Source organism: Somniosus microcephalus, chromosome 18 (assembly GCF_052327205.1).
Source record: "Somniosus microcephalus isolate GS21.2 chromosome 18, FLI_Smic_1.0, whole genome shotgun sequence".
In the NCBI taxonomy this organism is placed as follows: domain Eukaryota; kingdom Metazoa; phylum Chordata; class Chondrichthyes; order Squaliformes; family Somniosidae; genus Somniosus; species Somniosus microcephalus.
Genome location: NC_141004.1, coordinates 7,180,362 through 7,202,471, shown reverse-complemented (window position 1 = coordinate 7,202,471; position 22,110 = coordinate 7,180,362). Strand labels below are relative to the sequence as shown.

The 22,110-nt window shown below is 48.6% G+C and overlaps 1 protein-coding gene across 1 annotated transcript in view; it reads right to left on the bottom strand.

Annotated features, from left to right (window-relative positions):
• LOC147104997 (tyrosine-protein phosphatase non-receptor type 22-like) overlaps window positions 1-22,110 on the bottom strand; it is a 133,501-nt gene that overhangs the window by 57,596 nt on the left and 53,795 nt on the right. Inside the window, exons 8-11 of the mRNA XM_086010993.1 lie at window positions 19,455-19,597; window positions 14,645-14,711; window positions 12,970-13,047; window positions 3,920-4,012 (exon numbers count right to left, since the gene is read on the bottom strand). Coding sequence (XP_085867119.1) covers window positions 3,920-4,012; window positions 12,970-13,047; window positions 14,645-14,711; window positions 19,455-19,597 — 381 coding nt within the window. The remainder of the gene's footprint in view (window positions 1-3,919; window positions 4,013-12,969; window positions 13,048-14,644; window positions 14,712-19,454; window positions 19,598-22,110) is intronic.

The following is a 22,110-nucleotide window of genomic DNA, read 5'->3' as shown; positions in this document are numbered from 1 at the left end:
TCTTTTGCAGAAGTCTCGCGCACACACTCGCGCACACACTCTGACCTGGTTTACACACACACCCATAGCCTGATCTGAGTTGCATTGGGTCAATATCTTCACACCACGTTCCTGTAAATAATGTCATTTCCAGTATTAGTCTCAAAATGAACAGCTAGGACTTCCTGAGCGAGACCACAATCACTCAACACCTCAGGGCTCCCACCCTCAGTAACAGGCCGCTGCAAAACCCGCCTGGTCAAATGCATCAGCACCAACTTTACTCATTTAAAACAAATCAGTACAAACCCCCAAGTATTGTGTGTGCAGAAACTGTGTGTCGTACATGAGCAAACCTGCTCGAGGCTGAATTGTGGGTGATCTGATCTGCTGGAGGTTCTGCTGATGAGAAGCAAGGGGCTGAAGTTGTATTGCTGGCACAGGAAACCTGACATAAAACCCAACTGCTGGGAATACACGGCCGGTCTGTGAGCTCCCTGAAACAGCCACGGTTCGGGTTTGTTGAAGGACATTACTCTTTCCTCATCCTGCTGTGCATTTCTTGGCATTTCCTGTTTTCATTTCTGGTGTCTCTCAAGCCCATTTCTTTTGACCACTTCACTGTCCTCCTATGGTATCTCATTCCGTACACCCAGGGTGCAAAATGTTCCCCTGACTCCCCCTCTTACTCCCAACTTGTGTCTTGAAATCTGAACTTTAGGAATCCCAATAACCAGGTCTTCATGCTAGATATTGGCCACTCTCGGTCCTGCCGGGACAGGGCATCTAGAGAGGCTTGGGTGAGGTTGGAGACAGAGATGGAAAGAAAGAAAGAGAGAGAGAAAGAGAGAAATAAAAAATAAAACGAGGATAAGAGAGAGAAAAGAAAGAGAAAGGGAGAAAAATGAAAGAGAAAAAGAATGAGAGAGAAAAGTGAGAGAGAGAAAAAGATGAGATAGAAGAAGATGCAGAGAAAGAAAGAAAAAGAAACAGAAAAAGAGAAAGTAGGAGAAAGAAAGAAAGAAATGAAATGAAATAAGGTGAAAGAGAGAGAGGGAGGTCTCGCTTTCTCCTACTTTCTCTTTTTCTGTTTCTTTCTCTTTCTCTCTTTCTCATTTCTTCTTTCTCTGTATCTTCTTCTATCTCATCTTTTTCTCTCTCACACTCTCTCTCGTTCTTTTTCTTTCATTTTTCTCTCTTTCTCTTTCTTTTCTCTCTCATTCACTTTTTATTTTTTCTTCCTCTCTTTCGTTCTCTTTCTTTCCGTCTCTGTCTCCATTTTTTTTTTGCTAAAGTACTCGAGGCCTGCTTTGAGCACAAGGCTGTTTCTCCAGCAGAACCTATTTTGTTTGCTCGCCATCTGTTTTACCACATCCTCTGTGTGTGTGTGTGTGCCTCCCAATCATCGCAGACCCACACTGTGCAGAAACCGCAGCCCTTCAGCGCTGCTCCGCAGTAGCTCAGCCGAGGAGGAAGTTGACAAATAGAAAACATTCCGAAAATAAGCCAGTTGGCACAGCGTCAGCGCTGCTCCTTCTCAGAGATGCTGAGTGCTCACTTACGGATAAAGCATTTTACTGGGTACCTTACGCCCGCCATCTGTTCAGATTGCGGTACACATGCAAACCTGTCTAGGACAAAACCCATTGCATCCATTTTCCCCTCCGGCCCCAAGTATTCTACGAAATCTCCTATTAATAAACACACTTATTTCCTAACAGTCGTCGGTTTCGAGATCTGTTTTGAAATCTTTTTCCTTCACTCGAACCCAACTAACGGAGTTAGTTCTCCTTAGAGCAGAGAAGGTTAAGAGGAGATTTAATAGAGGTGTTCAAAATTATGAAGGGGTTTTGATAAGAGTAAATAAGGAGAAACTGTTTCCAGTGGCAGGAGGGTCGATAACCAGAGGACACAGATTTAAGGAAATAGGCAAAAAATTCAGGGGGGAGGGGAGGAGAATTTCTTTTATGCAGCGAGTTGTGATCTGGAATGCGCTGCCTGAAAGGGAGGTGGAAGCAGATTCAATGGTCACTTTCAAAGGGGAATTGGATAAATACTTAAAGGGGAAAAAATGCTATGCTATAGAAACATAGAAGATAGGAGCAGGAGTAGGCCATCGGCCCCTCGAGCCTGCTCCGCCATTTAATGAGATCATGGCTGATCATCCAAATTCAGTACCCTGTCCCTGCCTTCTCCCCATATCCCTTGATCCCTTTAGCCTCAAGAAATATATCCAACTCCTTCTTGAATATATTTAATGAATTGGCCTCAACTGCCTTCTGTGGTAGAGAATTCCACAGGTTCACCGCTCTCTGGATAGATAGATTTCTAGACACAAAAGGCATCTAGGGGTATGGGGAAGAGAGCGGGAATATGGTATTGAGATAAAGGATCAGCCATGATCATATTGAATGGCGGAGCAGGCTCGAAGGGCCGAATGGCCTACTCCTGCTCCTATTTTTCTATGTTTCTATCACGGCATGTTAGAAATTCAGAAGCCATTTACTCCCCGAGCGGAATTGCACCAAGTCCCGTTCACCCATCACCCCTGTGCTCACTGACCTACATTGGCTCCCAGTTAAACAGCGCCTCGATTTAAAAATTCTCACCCTTGTTTTCAAATCCCTCCATGGCCTCGCCCCTCCCTATCTCTGTAACCTCCTTCAGCCCCACAATCCCCCCGAGATCTCTGCGCTCCTCCAATTCTGCTGTCTTGTGCATCCATCGCTCCACCATTGGCGGCCATGCCTTCAGCTGCCTGGGCCCTAATCTTTGGAATCCCCTCCCTAAACCTCTCCGCCTCTCTCTCCTCCTTTAAGTTGCTCCTTAAAACCTACCTCTTTGACACAGCTTTTGGTCACCTGCCCTAAGATCTCCTTATGTGTGTCGGTGTCAAATTTTTGTTTCTTAATCGCTCCTGTGAAGCGCCTTTGGGACGTTTTATACGTTAAAGGTGCTATATAAATACAAATCGCTGTTGTTGTTGGTTTATTTACTTATGTTTGTTCTTGGACTCAGAGGGCTAGATTTTCATTCTGGAGGTGTAGGAGGCGGGACTACAACTTTCGGGGTTGTAGTCCCGCCTCCATCGAGTTGTGGCCAACCCACGTGATTTTCACTTGATTGACTTCTTTACACACACCAAACACACTTACCTCTGCACTCATGCACCCATCACTCACCTGAACACTGGACATCTCGACCCCTCCAAGCCCTTCAGCCCGACGGTCCGCCTCGCTAACTTGGCGTGGTTTGCAGCCGTCGGGAATCCCACACTTCAGGAATAAAAATAGGGATTGGGCTAAAAACTGCCTGTTAACTACCTGTTAACAAACAGTTAATTGGCCCTAATCCCCTTCCTGCCTCGGGGAGGCGGGTCCCAGTGCAGGTCGGGTACCCGCCTCCTTTGAAACTGGCATGGAGGCGGGTTGGGGGCGGGATGGGTTCGTACCCCCCCGATTTCGGGATTTTAACCCCCCACACGCCTCCAATCCTGCCTCCACGGCCCAATGAAAATCCTGCCCAGTGTATCTTAACGAGTTGTGAAATACTGAGTAAGCACAGCTGTTTCTGCCTGAAATAAACGGAATGTTTAAACGCAGTCACCGGCAACTTTGAAATTGAAGTTAATGCAAATTTTAACAGTCATCGCTTCTTGGCCGATTTAAGCGACTGTTTTAAACGTTGCCGTTATATGTGGAGGGGACTGTATCAGTTATGTATTTCAGAATTGGGGCTCTCTTCATTGGATCAGTGAGGGTAAGGAACGGGCCGGGTGGGGGTGGGGGTGGAATCTAACAGAGGTTTTCAGATTATGAAAGGTTCTGAGAGATTAAATATGTAAAGAAAATGACTAAAAGCCAAGAGGTGCTTCACTGTGAGGAGGCCCGACTGCACTGTTCAGCAAGAAAACACAGAACAAAGGGAGACATGAGGTCACCTCATCTTCACTGAAGCTTGGGTTGGTGTTCAATAATTCTAACTGCTTCTCAAACAGGTCACTGATTGCACTGTAGACCAGCTCGTACTGTTCCTGCAATTGAGAAATACAACAGATTGTCAGTAATTGGACGCTTTAGGTCAAGTCATCATCTGCTCAACAGACAGAATCCTGCAGGGACATAATTCGAAGGCCGTTAAGTCATCAATTAAATATTGAACACCACAGGCTCACACACCCACACACGACTCAATGTGCAAAATCAAGTTGTCATTCCTCTTGCACTCGGTCTTTCTACAGCTTTCTCCACCTTGATTCACCTCTCCCCAGCTTGCCTCCCAATTCCTGTTTGGGTTCCCAGTGTTTGAGATGTTTTGGTTAACGGTGCGGTACCAGCGGAAGGTGTTGGAAGTTTCCGGATTTTAGCTGGACAGCACCCAACAAGCTCGGATTAGACAATGAGGATTAGATCAGCGAAGATCCAGCACTAGAATCTGGTTACTGAGACACAACAACAACTTGCATTTACACAGCGCCTTCAACGTAATAAAATGTCCCAAGGCTCTTCACAGGAGCGATTATCAGACAGAATCTGACACCGAGACACATAAGGAGATATTAGGACAGGTGAGAGGTAGTGACGTAATAAAACTCACTACACACTTGGTTTGAACATAAAGCAAGGCTTCAATCAACTTGTTTCAGAACATGGAGGTCTAGTTGTACTTCACTAGTTCCTGTCTTACAAAATGTCCCTGGGCAAGCTGGGCCAAACCCGAGTATTTATACTCCTTGGACGGTGCCACCAGCTGGCCGTCCAGCGTTATTTCACGAGTAGTTTCTTGAATGATGAGATTTATAACAGGTCGGTTTTAAGGAGCGTCTTAAAGGAGGAGAGAGGTAGAGAGGTTTAGGGAGGGAATTCCAGAGCTTAGGGCCCAGGCAACAGACATTCAGATGCGGAGAATTGAATTTTTTTGCCGAGGTAATGGTGTGATAGCGGGAAAACCCCCAGCGTAAATTTCACCCCTTGTGCATCTCAGCCTGGCAGAAAGCAGCGGGTGGGCAGTTAGAATCGCCCAGGTTAAATGCCCCGCTCTCCAGCCACTGGGATCCTACCGTCCGAGATTTTGACTCAGAAACCTGGACAGAAGGGGTTCTGCATGACACCAGCAGATTGGGGTCTGATGACGTCAGGCCAAGTCCAGAAGATGCCATTTAAGCTGATGGGGTATTAAAGGATTTAGGGATTGAGCAGGAGAATGGGATTAGACTGGGTGGGATATTAAAGGGTAGGGGGAGTGAGCAGGAGAGTGGAATTAGATTGGGTGGGATATTAAAGGGTACGGGGACTGATCGGGAGAGTGGGATTAGACTGGGTGGGATATTAAAGGATACGGGGAGTGAGTAGGAGAGTGGGATTAGACTGGGTGGGATATTAAAGGGTTCAGGGAGTGAGCAGGAGAGTGGGATTAGACTGGGTGGGATATTAAAGGGTGTGGAGAGTGAGCAGGAGAGTGGGATTAGACTGGGTGGGATATTAAAGGGTGCGGAGAGTGAGTAGGAGAGTGGGATTAGACTGGGTGGGATATTAAAGGGTGCGGAGAGTGAGCAGGAGAGTGGGATTAGACTGGGTGGGATATTAAAGGGTGCGGAGAGTGAGTAGGAGAGTGGGATTAGACTGGGTTGGATATTAAAGGGTGCGGAGAGTGAGCGGGAGAGTGGGATTAGACTGGGTGGGATATTAAAGGGTACGGGGAGTGAGCGGGAGATTGGGATTAGACTGGGTGGGAGAGTGGGATTAGACTGGGTGCGATATTAAAGGGTACGGGGAGTGAGGGGGAGAGTGGGATTAGACTGGGTGGGATATTAAAGGGTACGGGGAGTGAACAGGAGAGTGGGATTAGACTGGGTGCGATATTAAAGGGTACGGGGAGTGAACAGGAGAGTGGGATTAGACTGGGTGGGATATTAAAGGGTACGGGGAGTGAGGGGGAGAGTGGGATTAGACTGGGTGGGATATTGAAGGGTACGGGGAGTGAGGGGAGAGTGGGATTAGACTGGGTGGGATATTAAAGGGTACGGGGAGTGAGGGGGAGAGTGGGATTAGACTGGGTGGGATATTAAAGGGTACGGGGAGTGAGGGGGAGAGTGGGATTAGACTGGGTGGGGTATTAAAGGGTGTGTGGAGTGAGCAGGAGAGTGGGATTAGACTGGGTGGGATATTAAAGGGTGTGGGGAGTGAGGGGGAGAGTGGGATTAGACTGGGTGGGATATTAAAGGGTGTGGGGAGTGTACAGGAGAGTGGGATTCGACTGGGTGGGATATTAAAGGGTACGGGGAGTGAGGGGGAGAGTGGGATTAGACTGGGTGGGATATTAAAGGGTACGGGGAGTGAGGGGGAGAGTGGGATTAGACTGGGTGGGATATTAAAGGGTACGGGGAGTGAGGGGGAGAGTGGGATTAGACTGGGTGGGATATTAAAGGGTACGGGGGGTGAGGGGGAGAGTGGGATTAGACTGGGTGGTTCATGCGGAGAAAAACAACAGCACAGAGTTGATGGGCTGAATGGCCTGTGTCTGTGCTGGAGCATTCTATGATTCCATGCACCCAAAATCCTTTGTTAAGCGATCTAACCACCAAAGGTTCAGTATCTGCGGCTGTTTATACAGCGCAGCAGTGACTGAATGTCGAATGATTTATCAATTTGTTCTGGCCTATCTCTGTAACCTCCTCCAGCCCCTCAACCCTCCGAGATCTCTGCGCTCCTCTAATTCTGGCCTCTTGTGCATCCCCCGATTTTCATTGCTCCCCATTTGGCGGCCGTGCCTTCAGCTGCCTGGGCCCTTGTTCTGGAATTCCCTCCCTAAACCTCTCCGCCTCTCTAACTCTCTCTCCTCCTTTACGTCGCTCCTTAAAAACCACCTCATCTGTCCTGATATCTCCTCATGTGGCTCGGTGTCAAGCATTTTTTGATAACGCTCCAGTGAAGCGCCTTGGGATGTTTTACTACGTTAAAGGCGCTGTATAAATACAAGTTGTTAGCCATACCAACAAGCTAATGGATACAACTACAGTTGTGAGGCGGAGCGACTTCAACACAGACCTATACCACAGAGATTAAGGGGGAAAAATTCAGTATCGCCCCGTTTGGGGCCATTATCGGCCGCGCGCAAAGTTTAGCGCCTGGCGCTAATTATCGCCTCCGACAGCAAACTTGGCTTTTATCGCCCCGGAGGTGATTGGAGCTCTAAATCAGGCGCTGCACACCTGTCTTAAGGCGCAAAGGCCGAGGAGCGAGGCGCTACCTCAGAGCGCTGGCGAAGCAAGGAAGGGCAAATCAAAATAAACCTGCAAAGTGCTGCTCAGTACCCAAAACCCCTTCACACAGCGTTGAATCTCTCCAGAAGTCAATCTCTCTCTCTCTCAGAATGTGTGGTGCAAAAATGTCACCGAAAAAAAAAGGCAGGAAGCGGTCGCCTTTAAATAGCGCTCCCCCAGTCCCTTTCTGACAGCATAATGCTCCCCTCAACCTGTCGTTGCTAGCAGCAGGTGGTAAGGCAGGGGGCGCCACTCAATATCCGATCCGCGACGCTAACGGGGCGTTGCACACTCGACTGACGTCACAATCTGCCAGCGCAGGAGATCGTGGCGGTAGTGTTTAGCGCCGCCACAAAATGTCTAGTTAATTTTGTGAGCGGCGCAAACATCGCCGTGCCCGGGCGCTAGTTGCTTTGCGCCCCAATTGACGCCCTCTTAAGGCGCTAACGGGAGGCGCAAACAACTGAATTTTTCCCCCTAAAGCTTTCAAAGGGTAGAGCCTTCAGAAAATAACGCAGCTTACTTCTCTACCCTAGTTAAAATGGAAAGTAACTGCACTAGGGTCGATATCGGACCTCCGGAACCTTGCTATGCGAGTCACAAAACCGCACGATGATCTTTTTTGGAGCAGAGCTGATGCAGTTACTAATAGTAGAAAAGTCCCAATTAATTAAGTACTTTTAACATCATGATTGATCATGCAAATAACTGTATAACCTGTGTACTGCCCTGCACAGGGTAAATTCACTGACCTCACCCACCCAGGGTGCAGCCACATTCAGAGAGATCGTGGGGTGGAGAAGGTGCTGCTACGCCTAACAGCGACAATGTGCATTTATATAGCGCCTTTAACATAGTAAAATGACCCAAGGCCCTTTCCAAGCGTGTAATCGGACAACATTTGACACCGAGCCACATAAGGAGATATTAGGACAGGAGGCAGGTTTTAAGGAGCGTCTTAAAGGAGGAAAGAGAGGCGGAGAGAGATTTAGGGAGGGAATTCCAGAGATTAGGGCCTCGGCAGCTGAAGGCACGGCCGCCAATGGTGGAGCGATTAAAATCAGGGGATGAAGAAAAGCCCAGAATTGAATGAACGCTGAATACTGAAGCCCATTATCCAACCTGCACTCTCCTCCTCACTGGGAGCACAGATCATTAAATTCACTCTGACACATTCACAGGGTTCCTTTGGAGCAGGTGTCCAAGCTTTCTGTCTTCATGGGCACCATGGAGCCTTGGGGGCCCAAATATAAACTTTCAATCCCTGTTCCCATTAATTCCGAGATATCTCAGGTTGCTGATCCCAACCGATCTTGGGGTTCTGATTTAGGATTTATCCAACAAGGAAGCTTCCAACAGCACTAAGAGCAGCCCTTTCCCAAACCTCCAGGGCCACCAAATACAAACAGGACAAACCAGCCAGTGAGAACTGTAAACACAATGGGCTGGATTTTCATTGAGGAGGCGTGCAGAAGGCGGGACTACAACTTTCGGGGTTGTAGTCCCACCTCCATCGAGTTGTGACCAACCCACGCGATTTTCACTTGATTGACCTTGTTGAGCCCGCCCAGCGGGCCCAGCAGGCCAATTAAGGGCCACCCGGCAACAGGTGACATCACAGATTGACATTTCATCTGTCATAAGCTTTTGACAGATGAAATATCAGTGTTTCACAGCTCTTTGAAGCTGTCAAACACTGACAATCTGTACTCCAAGTTAATTCCTTCCTCTCAGGATGATTTAGAGATCTCTCCGGAACAGAAAGCTGAATGCTGCAACTTTTGACAGCTCGCAGCCATTCTGCTTTCTGCGCCGGTGAGATGAGGGACTCCCGAAACCTGAAGGAAGGAAGGCTGTAAAGGTAAGTAAAACTTCTTTAAACACTTTACACACACCAAACACACTTACCCCTTCACTCATGCACCCATCACTCACCTGAACACCAGACATCTCGACCCCTCCAAGCCCTTCAGCCCGACTGTCCGCCTCGCTAACTTGGCGTGGTTTGGAGCCGCCGGGAATCCCACACTTCAGGGATAAAAATAGGGATTAGGCTAAAAACTGCTTGTTAACTACCTGTTAACAGGAAGTTAATTGGCACTAATCCCCTTCCCACCTCGGGGAGGCAGGTCCCAGTGCGCGTCGGGTACCTGCCTCCTTTGAAACTGGCATGGAGGTGGGTTGGGGGCGGGATGGGGTCGGACCCCCCAATTTCGAGATTTTAACCCCCCCACATGCCTCCAATCCCGCCTCCACAGCCCAATGAAAATCCTGCCCAATATACGAGTAAGGTGCCTGGGCTTCGAGGACTGGATTGCCAGGGTTTGCGAGCCACAGACTTCAAACCATGTTTAGTGCATAGCTAAATTGGAGGAGGGGAGGAAGAGGGGCTGAATGGCCTGCTCCTGGTCCATAAGACCATAAGAAATAGGAGGAGTAGGCCATATGGCCCCTCGAGCCTGCTCCACCATATGGCCCCTCAAGCCTGCTCCGCCACATGGCCCCTCGAGCCTGCTCCGCCACATGGCCCCTCGAGCCTGCTCCGCCATATGGCCCCTCGAGCCTGCTCCGCCATACGGCCCCTCGAGCCTGCTCCGCCATTCAATAAGATCATGGCTGATCTTGTACCTCAACTCTACCTTCCCGCCCGATCCCTGGGTTCCCTAGACATGCATCGTAGACTCAGATTTCTATGTATCTGGTTACATTGCTGGGACTTTGGAGCTTTCAAGATGGAATTCGACAGGTTTTTGTTGGGTAAGGTTATTGAGGGATATGGCGGGTAACTGGAGGTGAGGCGCAGATCAGCCACGATCTGATTGAATGGCGGAGCAGGCTCGAGGGGCTGAATGGCCGACTCCTGCTCCTAATGTTCCTCTGGTTGTCTCTAGTTCAACTCGACAGAAAAATCCAATCAGAAGGTCTTGAGATTTCAGTGAACGGAAGGGCCGTCAGGTTGCAGGCTCAGTCTGGTGTATGGAGTGTTCGATTTCTCCGCGCCGAGTCAAGCTTCCTCTGCTGGAGTCACCTTTCTGTAATAGCGGTGCTGGTGAAGCAGATCTATTTCTAGATACAGGGCAGGAAGCGCACAAGTGAAAGAGTTTTATGATCCGAAGCTTGTGGAACTGAATTTTTGTTTTAAGTGTAGAGGTTATTTAAAGCAGCATTATAATCTATTAAGATATTTAGCACAGGTATCGATGTCTGTGCATTTATCTCTTCACTATTATAACTTCTAACTGTCCCACCTACGGACTGAAAAGGGCAATGTTAATATAGACGTCAGAAAACTGCTTCATTCTCGCCACAAGCAGCAACCTCTAGCACGCAATAGAACACTTTCCGCTGGTCACAAAGAACAGACTGTGATCAACCCTGAAACCAGTTAAAAATAAAGTCCAGGGGTGAGAGAGAGAAAAAGAGAAAGAGAGAGAGAAAGAATGAGAGAGTGAGCGAGAGAGAGAGAGAGAAAGAGAGATCGAAAGAGAAAAAGAGAGAGAGAAAGAATGAGAAAGTGAGAATGAGAGAGAAAGAGAGAAAGGGAAAGAGAAAGAAAGAGAGAGAGAAAGAGAAAGAGAGAGAGAAAGAGAGAGAGTAAAGAGAAAGGTAAAGTAAGCAACGAAACGCAAGCTTGAAAGAGAAAAAGTGAGAGAGAGAAAAGAGAGACACAAAGAAAGAAAGAAAAGATAGAAAGGAAGGAAAGATAAAATGGAAGGAAAGAAAGACATTCACTGTGAGCGAAAATGACTGCCATCTCCTGCTTCACAGTCTAGGAGGAGTGATGTTCACAGCCTGCCCGAACTGTGCCACACTTGTACAGTAACAGTCAACACACTTCTGAATGTGCCGATGAATATTAACCCTTTTTCTCCTGCACTGTGCTAAGATACAAGGTATGCCTCTGAGGCTGACTATGAATTATTTTATGTCCCGTTAGAATTTTATTTCTGCGTACACTGTAAAATTATTAGCTTTCTTTAAAGTATAATTTCTCGCAAGTTTATATTTCACAGAATGTTGAACAGTATATTTCAGTATTTACAGGGGGTCCCCGGGAGTGTGTCAGTGTTTACAATGGGTCCCCGGGAGTGTGTCAATATTTACAGTGGGTCCCCGGGAGTGTGTCAGTATTTACAGGGGGTCCCCAGGAGTGTGTCAGTATTTACAGGGGGTCCCGGGAGTGTGTCAGTATTTACAGGGGGTCCCCAGGAGTGTGTCAGTATTTACAGGGGGTCCCCAGGAGTGTGTCAGTATTTACAGGGGGTCCCCAGGAGTGTGTCAGTGTTTACAGGGGGTCCCGGGAGTGTGTCAGTATTTACAGGGGGTCCCCGGGAGTGTGTCAGTATTTACAGGGGGTCCCGGGAGTGTGTCAGTATTTACAGTGGGTCCCCGGGAGTGTGTCAGTATTTACAGGGGGTCCCCAGGAGTGTGTCAGTATTTACAGGGGGTCCCGGGAGTGTGTCAATATTTACAGTGGGTCCCCGGGAGTGTGTCAGTGTTTACAGGGGGTCCCGGGAGTGTGTCAGTATTTACAGGGGGTCCCCGGGAGTGTGTCAGTATTTACAGGGGGTCCCGGGAGTGTGTCAGTATTTACAGGGGGGTCCCCGGGAGTGTGTCAGTATTTACAGGGGGTCCCCAGGAGTGTGTCAGTATTTACAGGGGGTCCCAGGAGTGTGTCAATATTTACAGTGGGTCCCCGGGAGTGTGTCAGTATTTACAGGGGGTCCCCAGGAGTGTGTCAGTATTTACAGGGGGTCCCGGGAGTGTGTCAGTATTTACAGGGGGTCCCCGGGAGTGTGTCAGTATTTACAGGGGGTCCCCAGGAGTGTGTCAGTATTTACAGGGGGTCCCCAGGAGTGTGTCAGTGTTTACAGGGGGTCCCCGGGAGTGTGTCAGTATTTACAGGGGGTCCCCGGGAGTGTGTCAGTGTTTACAGGGGGTCCCCGGGAGTGTGTCAGTGTTTACAGGGGGTCCCCGGGAGTGTGTCAGTATTTACAGGGGGTCCCCGGGAGTGTGTCAGTGTTTACAGGGGGTCCCCGGGAGTGTGTCAGTGTTTACAGGGGGTCCCCGGGAGTGTGTCAGTGTTTACAGGGGGTCCCCGGGAGTGTGTCAGTATTTACAGGCGGTCCCCGGGAGTGTATCAGTATTTACAGGGGGTCCCGGGAGTGTGTCAGTATTTACAGGGGGTCCCCGGGAGTGTGTCAGTGTTTACAGGGGGTCCCCGGGAGTGTGTCAGTGTTTACAGGGGGTCCCCGGGAGTGTGTCAGTGTTTACAGGGGGTCCCCGGGAGTGTGTCAGTGTTTACAGGGGGTCCCGGGAGTGTGTCTGTATTTACAGGGGGTCCCCGGGAGTGTGTCAGTATTTACAGGGGGTCCCCGGGAGTGTGTCAGTATTTACAGGGGGTCCCGGGAGTGTGTCAGTGTTTACAGGGGGTCCCCGGGAGTGTGTCAGTGTTTACAGGGGGTCCCCGGGAGTGTGTCAGTATTTACAGGGGGTCCCCGGGAGTGTGTCAGTGTTTACAGGGGGTCCCCGGGAGTGTGTCAGTATTTACAGGGGGTCCCCGGGAGTGTGTCCGTGTTTACAGGGGGTCCCCGGGAGTGTGTCAGTGTTTACAGGGGGTCCCCGGGAGTGTGTCAGTGTTTACAGGGGGTCCCCGGGAGTGTGTCAGTGTTTACAGGGGGTCCCCGCACCTCTGCACCTTCAGGCATCCTTTGTAACTCCATGCCTACCTTGGTTTGTACAACTGACGGCCTCTGTGTTCTCATTTCTTGAATCAGGTCATAAACGCTGAAATTTTCTGGAATTATCTGAAATTAAAAAAAGTTCAGGCTGAAACAAAGACAGAAAATGCTGGAAGCTATCAACAGATCAGGCAGCATCTGCAGAGGAGGAAGCAGGGCCAACGGTTCAGGTCGATGAACTTGTGTCACATGGGCAGATCCAGTCATCGGATGCTGGCCAACCTGCTAAGGTCTTTTACAGGAGCCACATAGGAGCATCTGAGCCCTGGAAGGTGTTCAGAGACGGTTTGGGACACCCTATGAGAGGTATGAATGAGAGGTGATCTCATTGAAACATATACAATTGTTACAGGGCTTGACAGGGTAGACGCAGGGAGGAGGTTTCCCTTGGCTGGGGAGTCTAAAACCAGGGGCCACAGTCTCCAGATAAGGGGTCGGCCATTTAGGACTGAGATGAGGAGAAATTTCTTCACTCAGAGGGTGGTGAATCTTTGGAATTCTCTACCCCAGAGGACTGTGGAGGCTCAGTCGTTGAGTATATTCAAGACAGAGATCGACAAATTTTTGGATATTAAGGGAATCAAGGGATATGGGGATAGTGCAGGAAAGTGGAGATGAGGTAGAAGATCAGCCATGATCTTATTGACTGGCGGAGCAGGCTCGAGGGGCCGAATGGCCGACTCCTCCTGTTTCTTATATTCTTACCTCACCGTCAGAGCATCTGAGTCAGAAAAACTTGGACACTTAAAACGTGAAAGGATGCGAGCAAGAGGAGACCTTATTGGGAATGGAGTTTATTAAGTAAAATGGGAGACTTTATTAGGAATGGAATCTACTTATTAGAGTAGAAAAGCTCACTCCTGAGTCACTATTTCAAGTTAGACCATGACAGCATCACAGGAGGACACAGGTGCAAAGGGACAATAGGCGAGCTCAGGACTGATGTAAGGAAGCCCTTTACACAGAGAGTGACCAATACCTGGTCTGGGCTCTGGTTAGGGGTGTGGGGGTTCGGGTGGGGAATCTCTGGAGCCATTCAAGGGGTGGTTAGACACTGCGATGGGAGCTGTAGGTTTCTGTGGAAGGAGGAGTTCGATGGGCTGGATACGCCTCCCTCGCCAGTGCTTAGCTTGGCAACGATCTTCACACCAAATGGTGATGTCTTTGAAATACAATGATCCCCCTTTTGCTCCCAGTGAAACAAAAGCATGGTTTTGGTGTAAAATCGCTATAAGATGTTAAATTTTCCTATTGTTTTGAAGGTGGGGAGGGAAAGACAAAGTCAAATTCATTCCACCAAGACCCGGAGACCGTGTGAGCATTTTGATGATTCTCTGGCGTTGAGGTCGCAGATCAGCCATGATCTTATGGAATGGCCTACTCCTGCTCCTAATTCTTATGTTCTAATGTACTTGCAGCCTGGGTAACAAGACAAGAAGACAACGGATACTTGAAACAAGTGTGTTGATGTGTTTCTATGAAATATCTCCAGTTGCTATTTTAATAAATGCATCTACTTCAAAATAGTTTCCAATATCATTAAAGTACCAGCGAGATATTTTAGCCGAGAGTGTTTTTAGATCTCTCAGTTCCCTGTTCTGATGCAAAAATGCTGCTCAGATGGGACTTTGTGTATGCAAATAGGATGAAAAGATAACTTTACCCCATCCTTCAGCAACTTCCAGGTATAATCAATGGCGCATATCACCCCTGTCCTCCCACAACCGGCACTGTAAGATAAAGAAGAGTTCGACATTAGGGGAGGCTCTAATGGAAGACAGCCATTATTCTCTTCAGTGAGGGACATGATTATCAACTCGGCAAAACTGCCAACGGCCAAAGCTCATTATTATAAACAAGCCGTGTCAGTGGAAGGCCTGTGGTTTCCTTGTGGGGTCCAGAGGAATTCTAAAAAACTTACCTTTCTGGCCCCTCCATCCTCCTTGCTGCCGGCTTTCTCTGGCGGATCCGACACTCGGCACGAGTCACGCGACTGCGCGTTACAATGGCGCGGGATCCTATGTGTCGATTTTGTATATTTAGGAGGCCTTCGCTTACCTGCAGCGAACACCTCACACGCCTCTCGAAACCTGGGTGGGAGTGCGGCGTGAATGGGGAGGTAAACACACTGCCCTTATAATAACCCACCTCCCCACCCAGTCCATCCTCATCGTCTCCACCACCTAGCATGGGAATACCACCACCTCCAAGTTCCCCTCACACACCATCCTGACTTGGGAATATATCACCGTTCCTTCATCGTCGCTGGGTCAAAATCCTGGAACTCCCTCCCTCACAGCACTGTGGGAGCACCTTCACCACACGGACTGCAGCGGTTCAAGAAGGCAGCTCACCACCACCTTCTAATAATAATAATAATAATAATAAACAACTTTATTGTCATTGTTAGTGCACAAGTGCAGTACAACGAAATGTAGGCTTGCGGCTCCCGAGAGTGTACATTTAGATTAAGACATTTAAACATTCAACATACATTTGGCTTGTAATACATTAACATAAACATAACCATAATAAAGTGCATTGGCAGATGTGCAGGCTTTAGAGTTTATTTGTGGAGTTCAGTAGGATGACAGCCCTGGGAAAGAAGCTGTTCCTAAATCTGGTCGTACGGGTGCGAATGCATCTGTAGTGTCTCCCAGATGGCAGGAGGGCGAACAGACTGTGGCTGGGGTGGGTAGGGTCTTTGATGATGGACCGTGACCTCCGTAAACAGCGTTTCTGGTATATGTGCTCTATGGTCGGTAGTCGGGTGCCGGTAATGCGTTGGGCAGTTTTGACTACCCGCTGCAGGGCTTTCCGGTCATAGTAGCTACAGCTGCCATACCATACTGTGATACAGTTCATCAGGATGCTCTCTATTGTGCAGCGGTAAAAGTTAGAGAGGATCAGGGGTGACAGGTTACATCCCTTCAGCCTCCTTAGGAAATATAGGCGCTGCTGGGCCTTCTTCACCAGGGAGGAGGTATTGAGGGACCAGGAGAGGTCTTCCGTGATGTGGACTCCAAGGAACTTAAAGCTGTCCACCCTTTCCACCACAGCCCCATTGATGTGGATGGGGGCGTGACTTCCGCCTTTAGACTTCCTGAAGTCCACAATGATTTCTTTGGTTTTCTTGATGTTAAGGGCCAGGTTGTTATCGGCGCACCACTTCTCCAGGGCAACTAGGGATGGGCAATAAAAGCTTTGGAGTTTGGGGGGGGGGGGGGGCGGGGGGAAGGGGAATTTTGGAATTAAATTAGGACAATATAAATCATGGAATCAGAACTAAAATTACAATCCTATTGTCTCAAACCAGATAAGTACCAAATATTTATTAGAACAGTGTAGGGCCAGCTAGGCAATACAAGAAAGAAAACCCGCAAGCATATTGCTGGTAAGATTGTGTACAGGCAACAGTGGAAAATAAAATATTACCAAGGGAGTATTTTTCATTGCTGGGTTTTTCCCTTCTGACAAACCACAAGATATCCGAGATCAACAAGAGCGGTAAGCCTGAGGATTGGGAGGAGTTTAGAATTCAGCAAAGGAGGTCCAAGAAATTGATAAAGAAAGGGAAAACAGAATGACAGAGTAAACTAGCGAGAGACATAAAGACAGACTGTAAAAGCTTCGATAGGTATGTAAAAAGGAAAAGATTAACAAAAGTAAATGTGGGTCCCTTACAGGCTGAGACAAGAGAAATTATAATGGGGAATAAGGAAATGGCAGAGGAATTCAACAAATACTTTGGGCTGATTTTTGCCAGTGTTCAGAGTGTGGGTTTGGAGGCGGGTCCGCTGTCAAAATCGAAATGATTGACAGTGAGTTGGGAACCCGCTCCAAACCCGCCTCCGTGTAAGTTTCCAAAGTGTCGGGTCTGCGATATCAGAACAGACCCGACACCAAGCGGCGGGGGAGGCATTTAAGATAGTTAAATGCTTGTCAACTACTATTTTGCCAGCCTTTTTCTATTTTCCCACTTTTTTAATGAGGTTCCTGGCATTCGGAGATCACGTCAGTGAAGTAGGTCAGGTTCTCTGTGTCTCCCCATTGCTGTGAATAGGTGACAGCTGCAAAAAGTGGTATGAAAGCTACCATTTCACAGCTGTTCACTTTCCAATGTCAGAAGCTTGAGTCTTCAGGACTTGGAAGATACTTTTGAGCTTTATGCAGTTTGGAAGTGTTTGGAGTAAACTCCTTATCCACTGTCACCTCCTTGGAGCAAGCTCTCTCACCATTGACAGATCGCTTCTGTCATCTCAACTTCAGCTGCCATCTATTCCAGCAACATCGGTGTCCTTGAAAAAATCTCATCTTGGTCCTCTGAATCCCTTCACGATCAGCCCCAACACCAACATCACCAGGCACACCAACATCACCAGGCACACCAACATCACCAGGCACACCAACATCACCAGGCACACCAACATCACCAGTGGAAAATTACCTGGGGGTCACCATTGACGAGAAACTTAACTGGACCAGCCACATAAATACTGTGGCAAAAAGAGCAGGTCAGAGGCTAGGTATTCTGTGGTGAGTGTCTCACCTCCTGACTTCCTAAAGCCTTTCCACCATCTACAAGGCACAAGTATGGAGTGTGATGGAATACTCTCCACTTGCCTGGATGAGTGCAGCTGCAACAACACTCAAGAAGCTCGACACCATCCAGGACAAACCAGTTCATTTGATTGGCACCCCATCCACCACCTTAAACATTCACTCCCTCCACTACCGGCGTACTGTGGCTGTAGTGTGTAACATCTACAAGATGCACTGCAGCAACTCGCCAAGGCTTCTTCGGCAGCACCTCCCAAACCCGCGACCTCTTCCACCTAGAAGGACAAGGGCAGCGGGCGCATGGGAACACCACCACCTCCAATTTCCCCTCCAAGTCACACACCATCCTGACTTAGAAGTATATCGCCGATCCTTCATCGTCGCTGGGTCAAAATCCTGGAACTCCCTACCTAACAGCACTGTGGGAGTACCTTCACCACACGGACTGCAGCGGTTCAAGAAGGCAGCTCACCACCACCTTCTCAAGGGCAACTAGGGATGAGCAATAAATGCCGGCCTTGCCAGCGACACCCAGATCCCATAAGCGAATAAAAAAAAACACCAGCCTTCTCTGCAATCACCTGATGCTGCACAGGACAGAGGGCATCAGCACCCGACAACATTGCTGCCCGGGAGGCCAGGGATAGCATCACCATGGCAAGATTTACTTCACTTGACGCTGTACACCCTGGCTGCCACATGATGCGCCAGGTTGACACCATCCCACACCGACACCATAAAGCATCCCTACAATGCCCCAAGCCATTCCTTTCACACTTATCACAATTAGGGTTTGGGGGTGGGGGGGGGGCGGGGGCGGGAGGGGAAGTTATGTCTCAACATTCACTGGAACTCACTAAGACACTTTTAAAGGTGAGTACAGATCCTTCCAATAAGGGAAAGTGTTGAAAATATAGATTTCAATGTTTGATAACACGTTAACAGAAAATTTGCATGAACATTGCATAAAACACCCAAGTGCCTACCCTTGTGCGGTGTTAGTTGGTATGATTGGACTAGGATGAGGGTGAGTGTGAGGGGTGGTGAGTGAGATGGGGAAGTGATAATGTAGATAGAGAGGGGTGGGTGGAGGTGCAAGGTAAGTTGGTGTGAGTAAGGATGTGCAGGAGTAGGGTAGGGAAGGCAGAGTGATGGGGATGTGATGAGAGGCACAGCAGAATGAGGTTGGGTGTGGCGTTGTACTAACGTTTCGTGATCTACTGAGATCAGTGAAAGGTTTGTGCTACTGCAGCCTGGTCCTCCTGACCACATCCCTGCTTGTGCCCAATGTGTAACCAGGCTGCGTTGGTCTCCTGGGGAGGTCTCTTCCGCCCTTGGAAGGGAAGACAACCTCCCTGCGTGCTGTGACTCCTTCCATAAGCATGCGGGAGCCTGGGTGTAGCCGTGCTCCTCTGCAGTGCTCGTCAGTGTTTGCAGCACCTCAATGCTGTAGAACACCGACAGCACAACTGCCAAAATGAATGTGGACATGGCCCCTTTAAGGAAACCGGCTGAAGACACATCAGCAAATTACATCATCAGTCCCGCTTCCTTTTAATTGGCCGGGAACCTCGCAGGGCGGGCTTAACAAGACCAATCAGGGGAAAATCCTTTTCACAGAGCGGCTGGAGCCGGAAGCGGGACCGGGACCCGCCAACCACCTCTCCTGCCGTGATTCCGCCTCCGATGGCGAAATCGCAGCCTTTGTGTCTGTCTTCACAGAAGAAGACGCAAAAAAACTTCCCGGAAATAGTGGAGAACTAAGGGTCTAGCAAGAATGAGAAACTGCTTCTATTTCTTATGTTCTTATGTAACATGGGTGAAGTGGCAGTGAGCTGGCCTTGACCGTGAACCTGTGTGCTGGTTATGGCTGGTCGGTCATTCATTGTGATGTTTTGCGATCGGTGGATTACCTGCAGTGAATACAGATGGGGATGTCGTCGTGTGGCTGATAATGCCGCATGTCCTTGATCATCTCCAAGATGGGATCTATTGAAGATGGAATGTCATGATCCGGCCAGTTGAAGTAGTGAAGCTGATACACAGTCCGACAAATCTGGGGTAGAAAAAAAACAGCACAATGTACGTTAGAACATAATGAGGAGCAGGAGTCGGCCATTCGGCCCCTCGAGCCTACTCCACCATTCAATAAGATCATGGCTGATCTTCGACCTCAACTCCGCCTTCCCGCCCGATCCCCATATCCCTTGATTCCCCTAGAGTCCAAAAATCTATCGATCTCAACCTTGAATATACTCAACGACTGAGCCTCCACGGCCCTCTGGGGTAGAGAATTCCAAAGATTCCCAACCCTCTGAGTGAAGAAATTCCTCCTCATCCGAGTCCTAAATGGCCGACCCCTTATCCTGAGACTGTGACCCCTGGTTCTAGATACTCCAGCCAGGGGGAAACAACCTCTCAGCATCTACCCTGTCAATCCCCCTCAGAATCTTGTATGCTTAAATGGGATCACCTCAAATTCTTCTAAACTCCAGAGAGTATAGGCCCAATCTACACAATCTACCACATGTGGCTAATTGTATTTCTAATTAGAAATGAGTGATAATCACCGTCATTAGTCATGTGATCTCAATACTCATATCCACACGGCGTGTATTCGTGAACTTTAACATCATTGTGTGTAAAATGGTGAGATAAAAATCAGAGTGTTTTTGATCGCTGTGAGTGGTTTACTTCCTTGGTTTATGAATGGTGGCGTTTGTGAAGTAAATACTCAGGTGTGAAGTACATTTACCTGGATTGTGTGCAAGGTGTTTTCTACTAGAATCAGTGCCTGTGGCTAAAAAGGTGTCGCCATAGCCTCACCTGTGGATAATCCGCGAAGTCTATTGGACAAAAAAGGCAACCTTTTAAGTGGTGAGAAACTATTAAATGTTGGTGTTCAGAGAGATTTAGGTGTCCTCGTACAGGAAGCGCAGAGAGTTAGCATGCAAGTACCGCAAGCAATTAGGAAGGCAAATGGCATGTTGGCCTTTATTGCAAGGGGGTTGGTGTGTATGAGTAAGGAAGTCTTGCTACAATTGTACAGGGCCTTGGTGAGACCACACCTGGAGTACTGTGCACAGTTTTGATCTCCTTGTCTTAGAGGCGGTTCAACGAAGGTTCACTAGATTGATTCCTGGGATGCGAGGGCTGTGTGGTCTGCTCCTGCTCCTAATTCTTATGTTCTTATTTCTGGTACAGTAACTAGTGGTTCTGGTGCTAGACTAACAACCCAGAGGTCACGCCTCGACAGGCGGGAGATGTTCGGGGGAGGGGGTTTAAAAAGTGAATTGCGTGGAACACAACCTCAACACACCGCTCACACGCGGATATCAGGGCGTCCGAGTGTCCCTAATTAGCATATTTAAATCAAGCCCCCCCCCCCCGCCACGGCGCATTTTGGGAGCCCGATTTGAAATTTACCGCTGCTGCGTGGGTTTCCCAGGAGTTGGGAAAATGAGGGCCCGGGGAATGTGTGGTAGGTTACCAATTGGAGCACCTCATCAGACATTTGCTAAATATTGGCCCAGAAATTCGGGTCGGGGGCTTCCCGCGGGTGCAAGCCTCCGACCTGCACTTACCGAGTGCACCGGCCGTTGTGCTGTGGGCCCCCACGTGGGATTCCGATCCTGGGCCTCCTCCAACTGCCGGCACGCAGTGCTTGCGTATCCCAGGGGCGCAGTTAGTTCGATGCGTCCCCTGGGATCACGTGGGCCATGGGGAGCCAATCGGAGCAGGGAATGCTTCATTCATAAGTTTGACAGGAAGAGCTGTCAAACCTATAAATACTATAAGCCCCAAAACAGCACTAAAACTTCAAATAAATTTTTAAAAAACCATCACATTTTTAAAATAACTATAAATTACATAAAATAACTATTTTAAGCAATAATTTAAATTTTTGAAAAAATTAATTACATTTTCTAACGGGGCTAAAAATAAACTTACCTTTCTTTAAAGTATTTAAAAAAATAAACCTGTGGAAAAAATGTTTTAATTTTAATTAATTCACCACTTACCTTGTTAAAAGCAGGCCTTGCGCCTGCTTTTTAAATGTGTAACTGCTGGAGACTTACCCTCCCGGAGAAACCTGCAAAAAACGTAAGTTCCAGGCGTACGCGCTGCCTCTCCGGCGCACGCGTTCCACCTCTGAACCCCTTCCTTTAAGGGAACAGAAGTTCCGGTTTCCCGCGCATGCGCAGTGCATGCACGAAACCGGCACTTCCATTGGGCCTACGGGTGAGTACACAGTGAGTACTCACCCGTGGAGAGCCGAATTTCTGGGCCAAGATTATTCCTGAGCACTCCCAGACACAGAATGATGTGTGGTCTTCTAGGTAGGTTCTTCAGCCCTGCCCCCGATGCACGATTGAAATGTTACTGCAGTATCCTGTGACGTGTGGACGAAGCTAATGTAGAATTTAGACTCACAAAGATGCAGCACAGAAGGAGGCCATTCGGCCCATCGTGCCTGTGCCGGCTCTTTGAAAGAGGTCTCCAATTAGTCCCACTCCCTCCTCGCTCTTTCCCCAGAGCCCTACAAATTTTTCCCCTTCAAGTATTAAT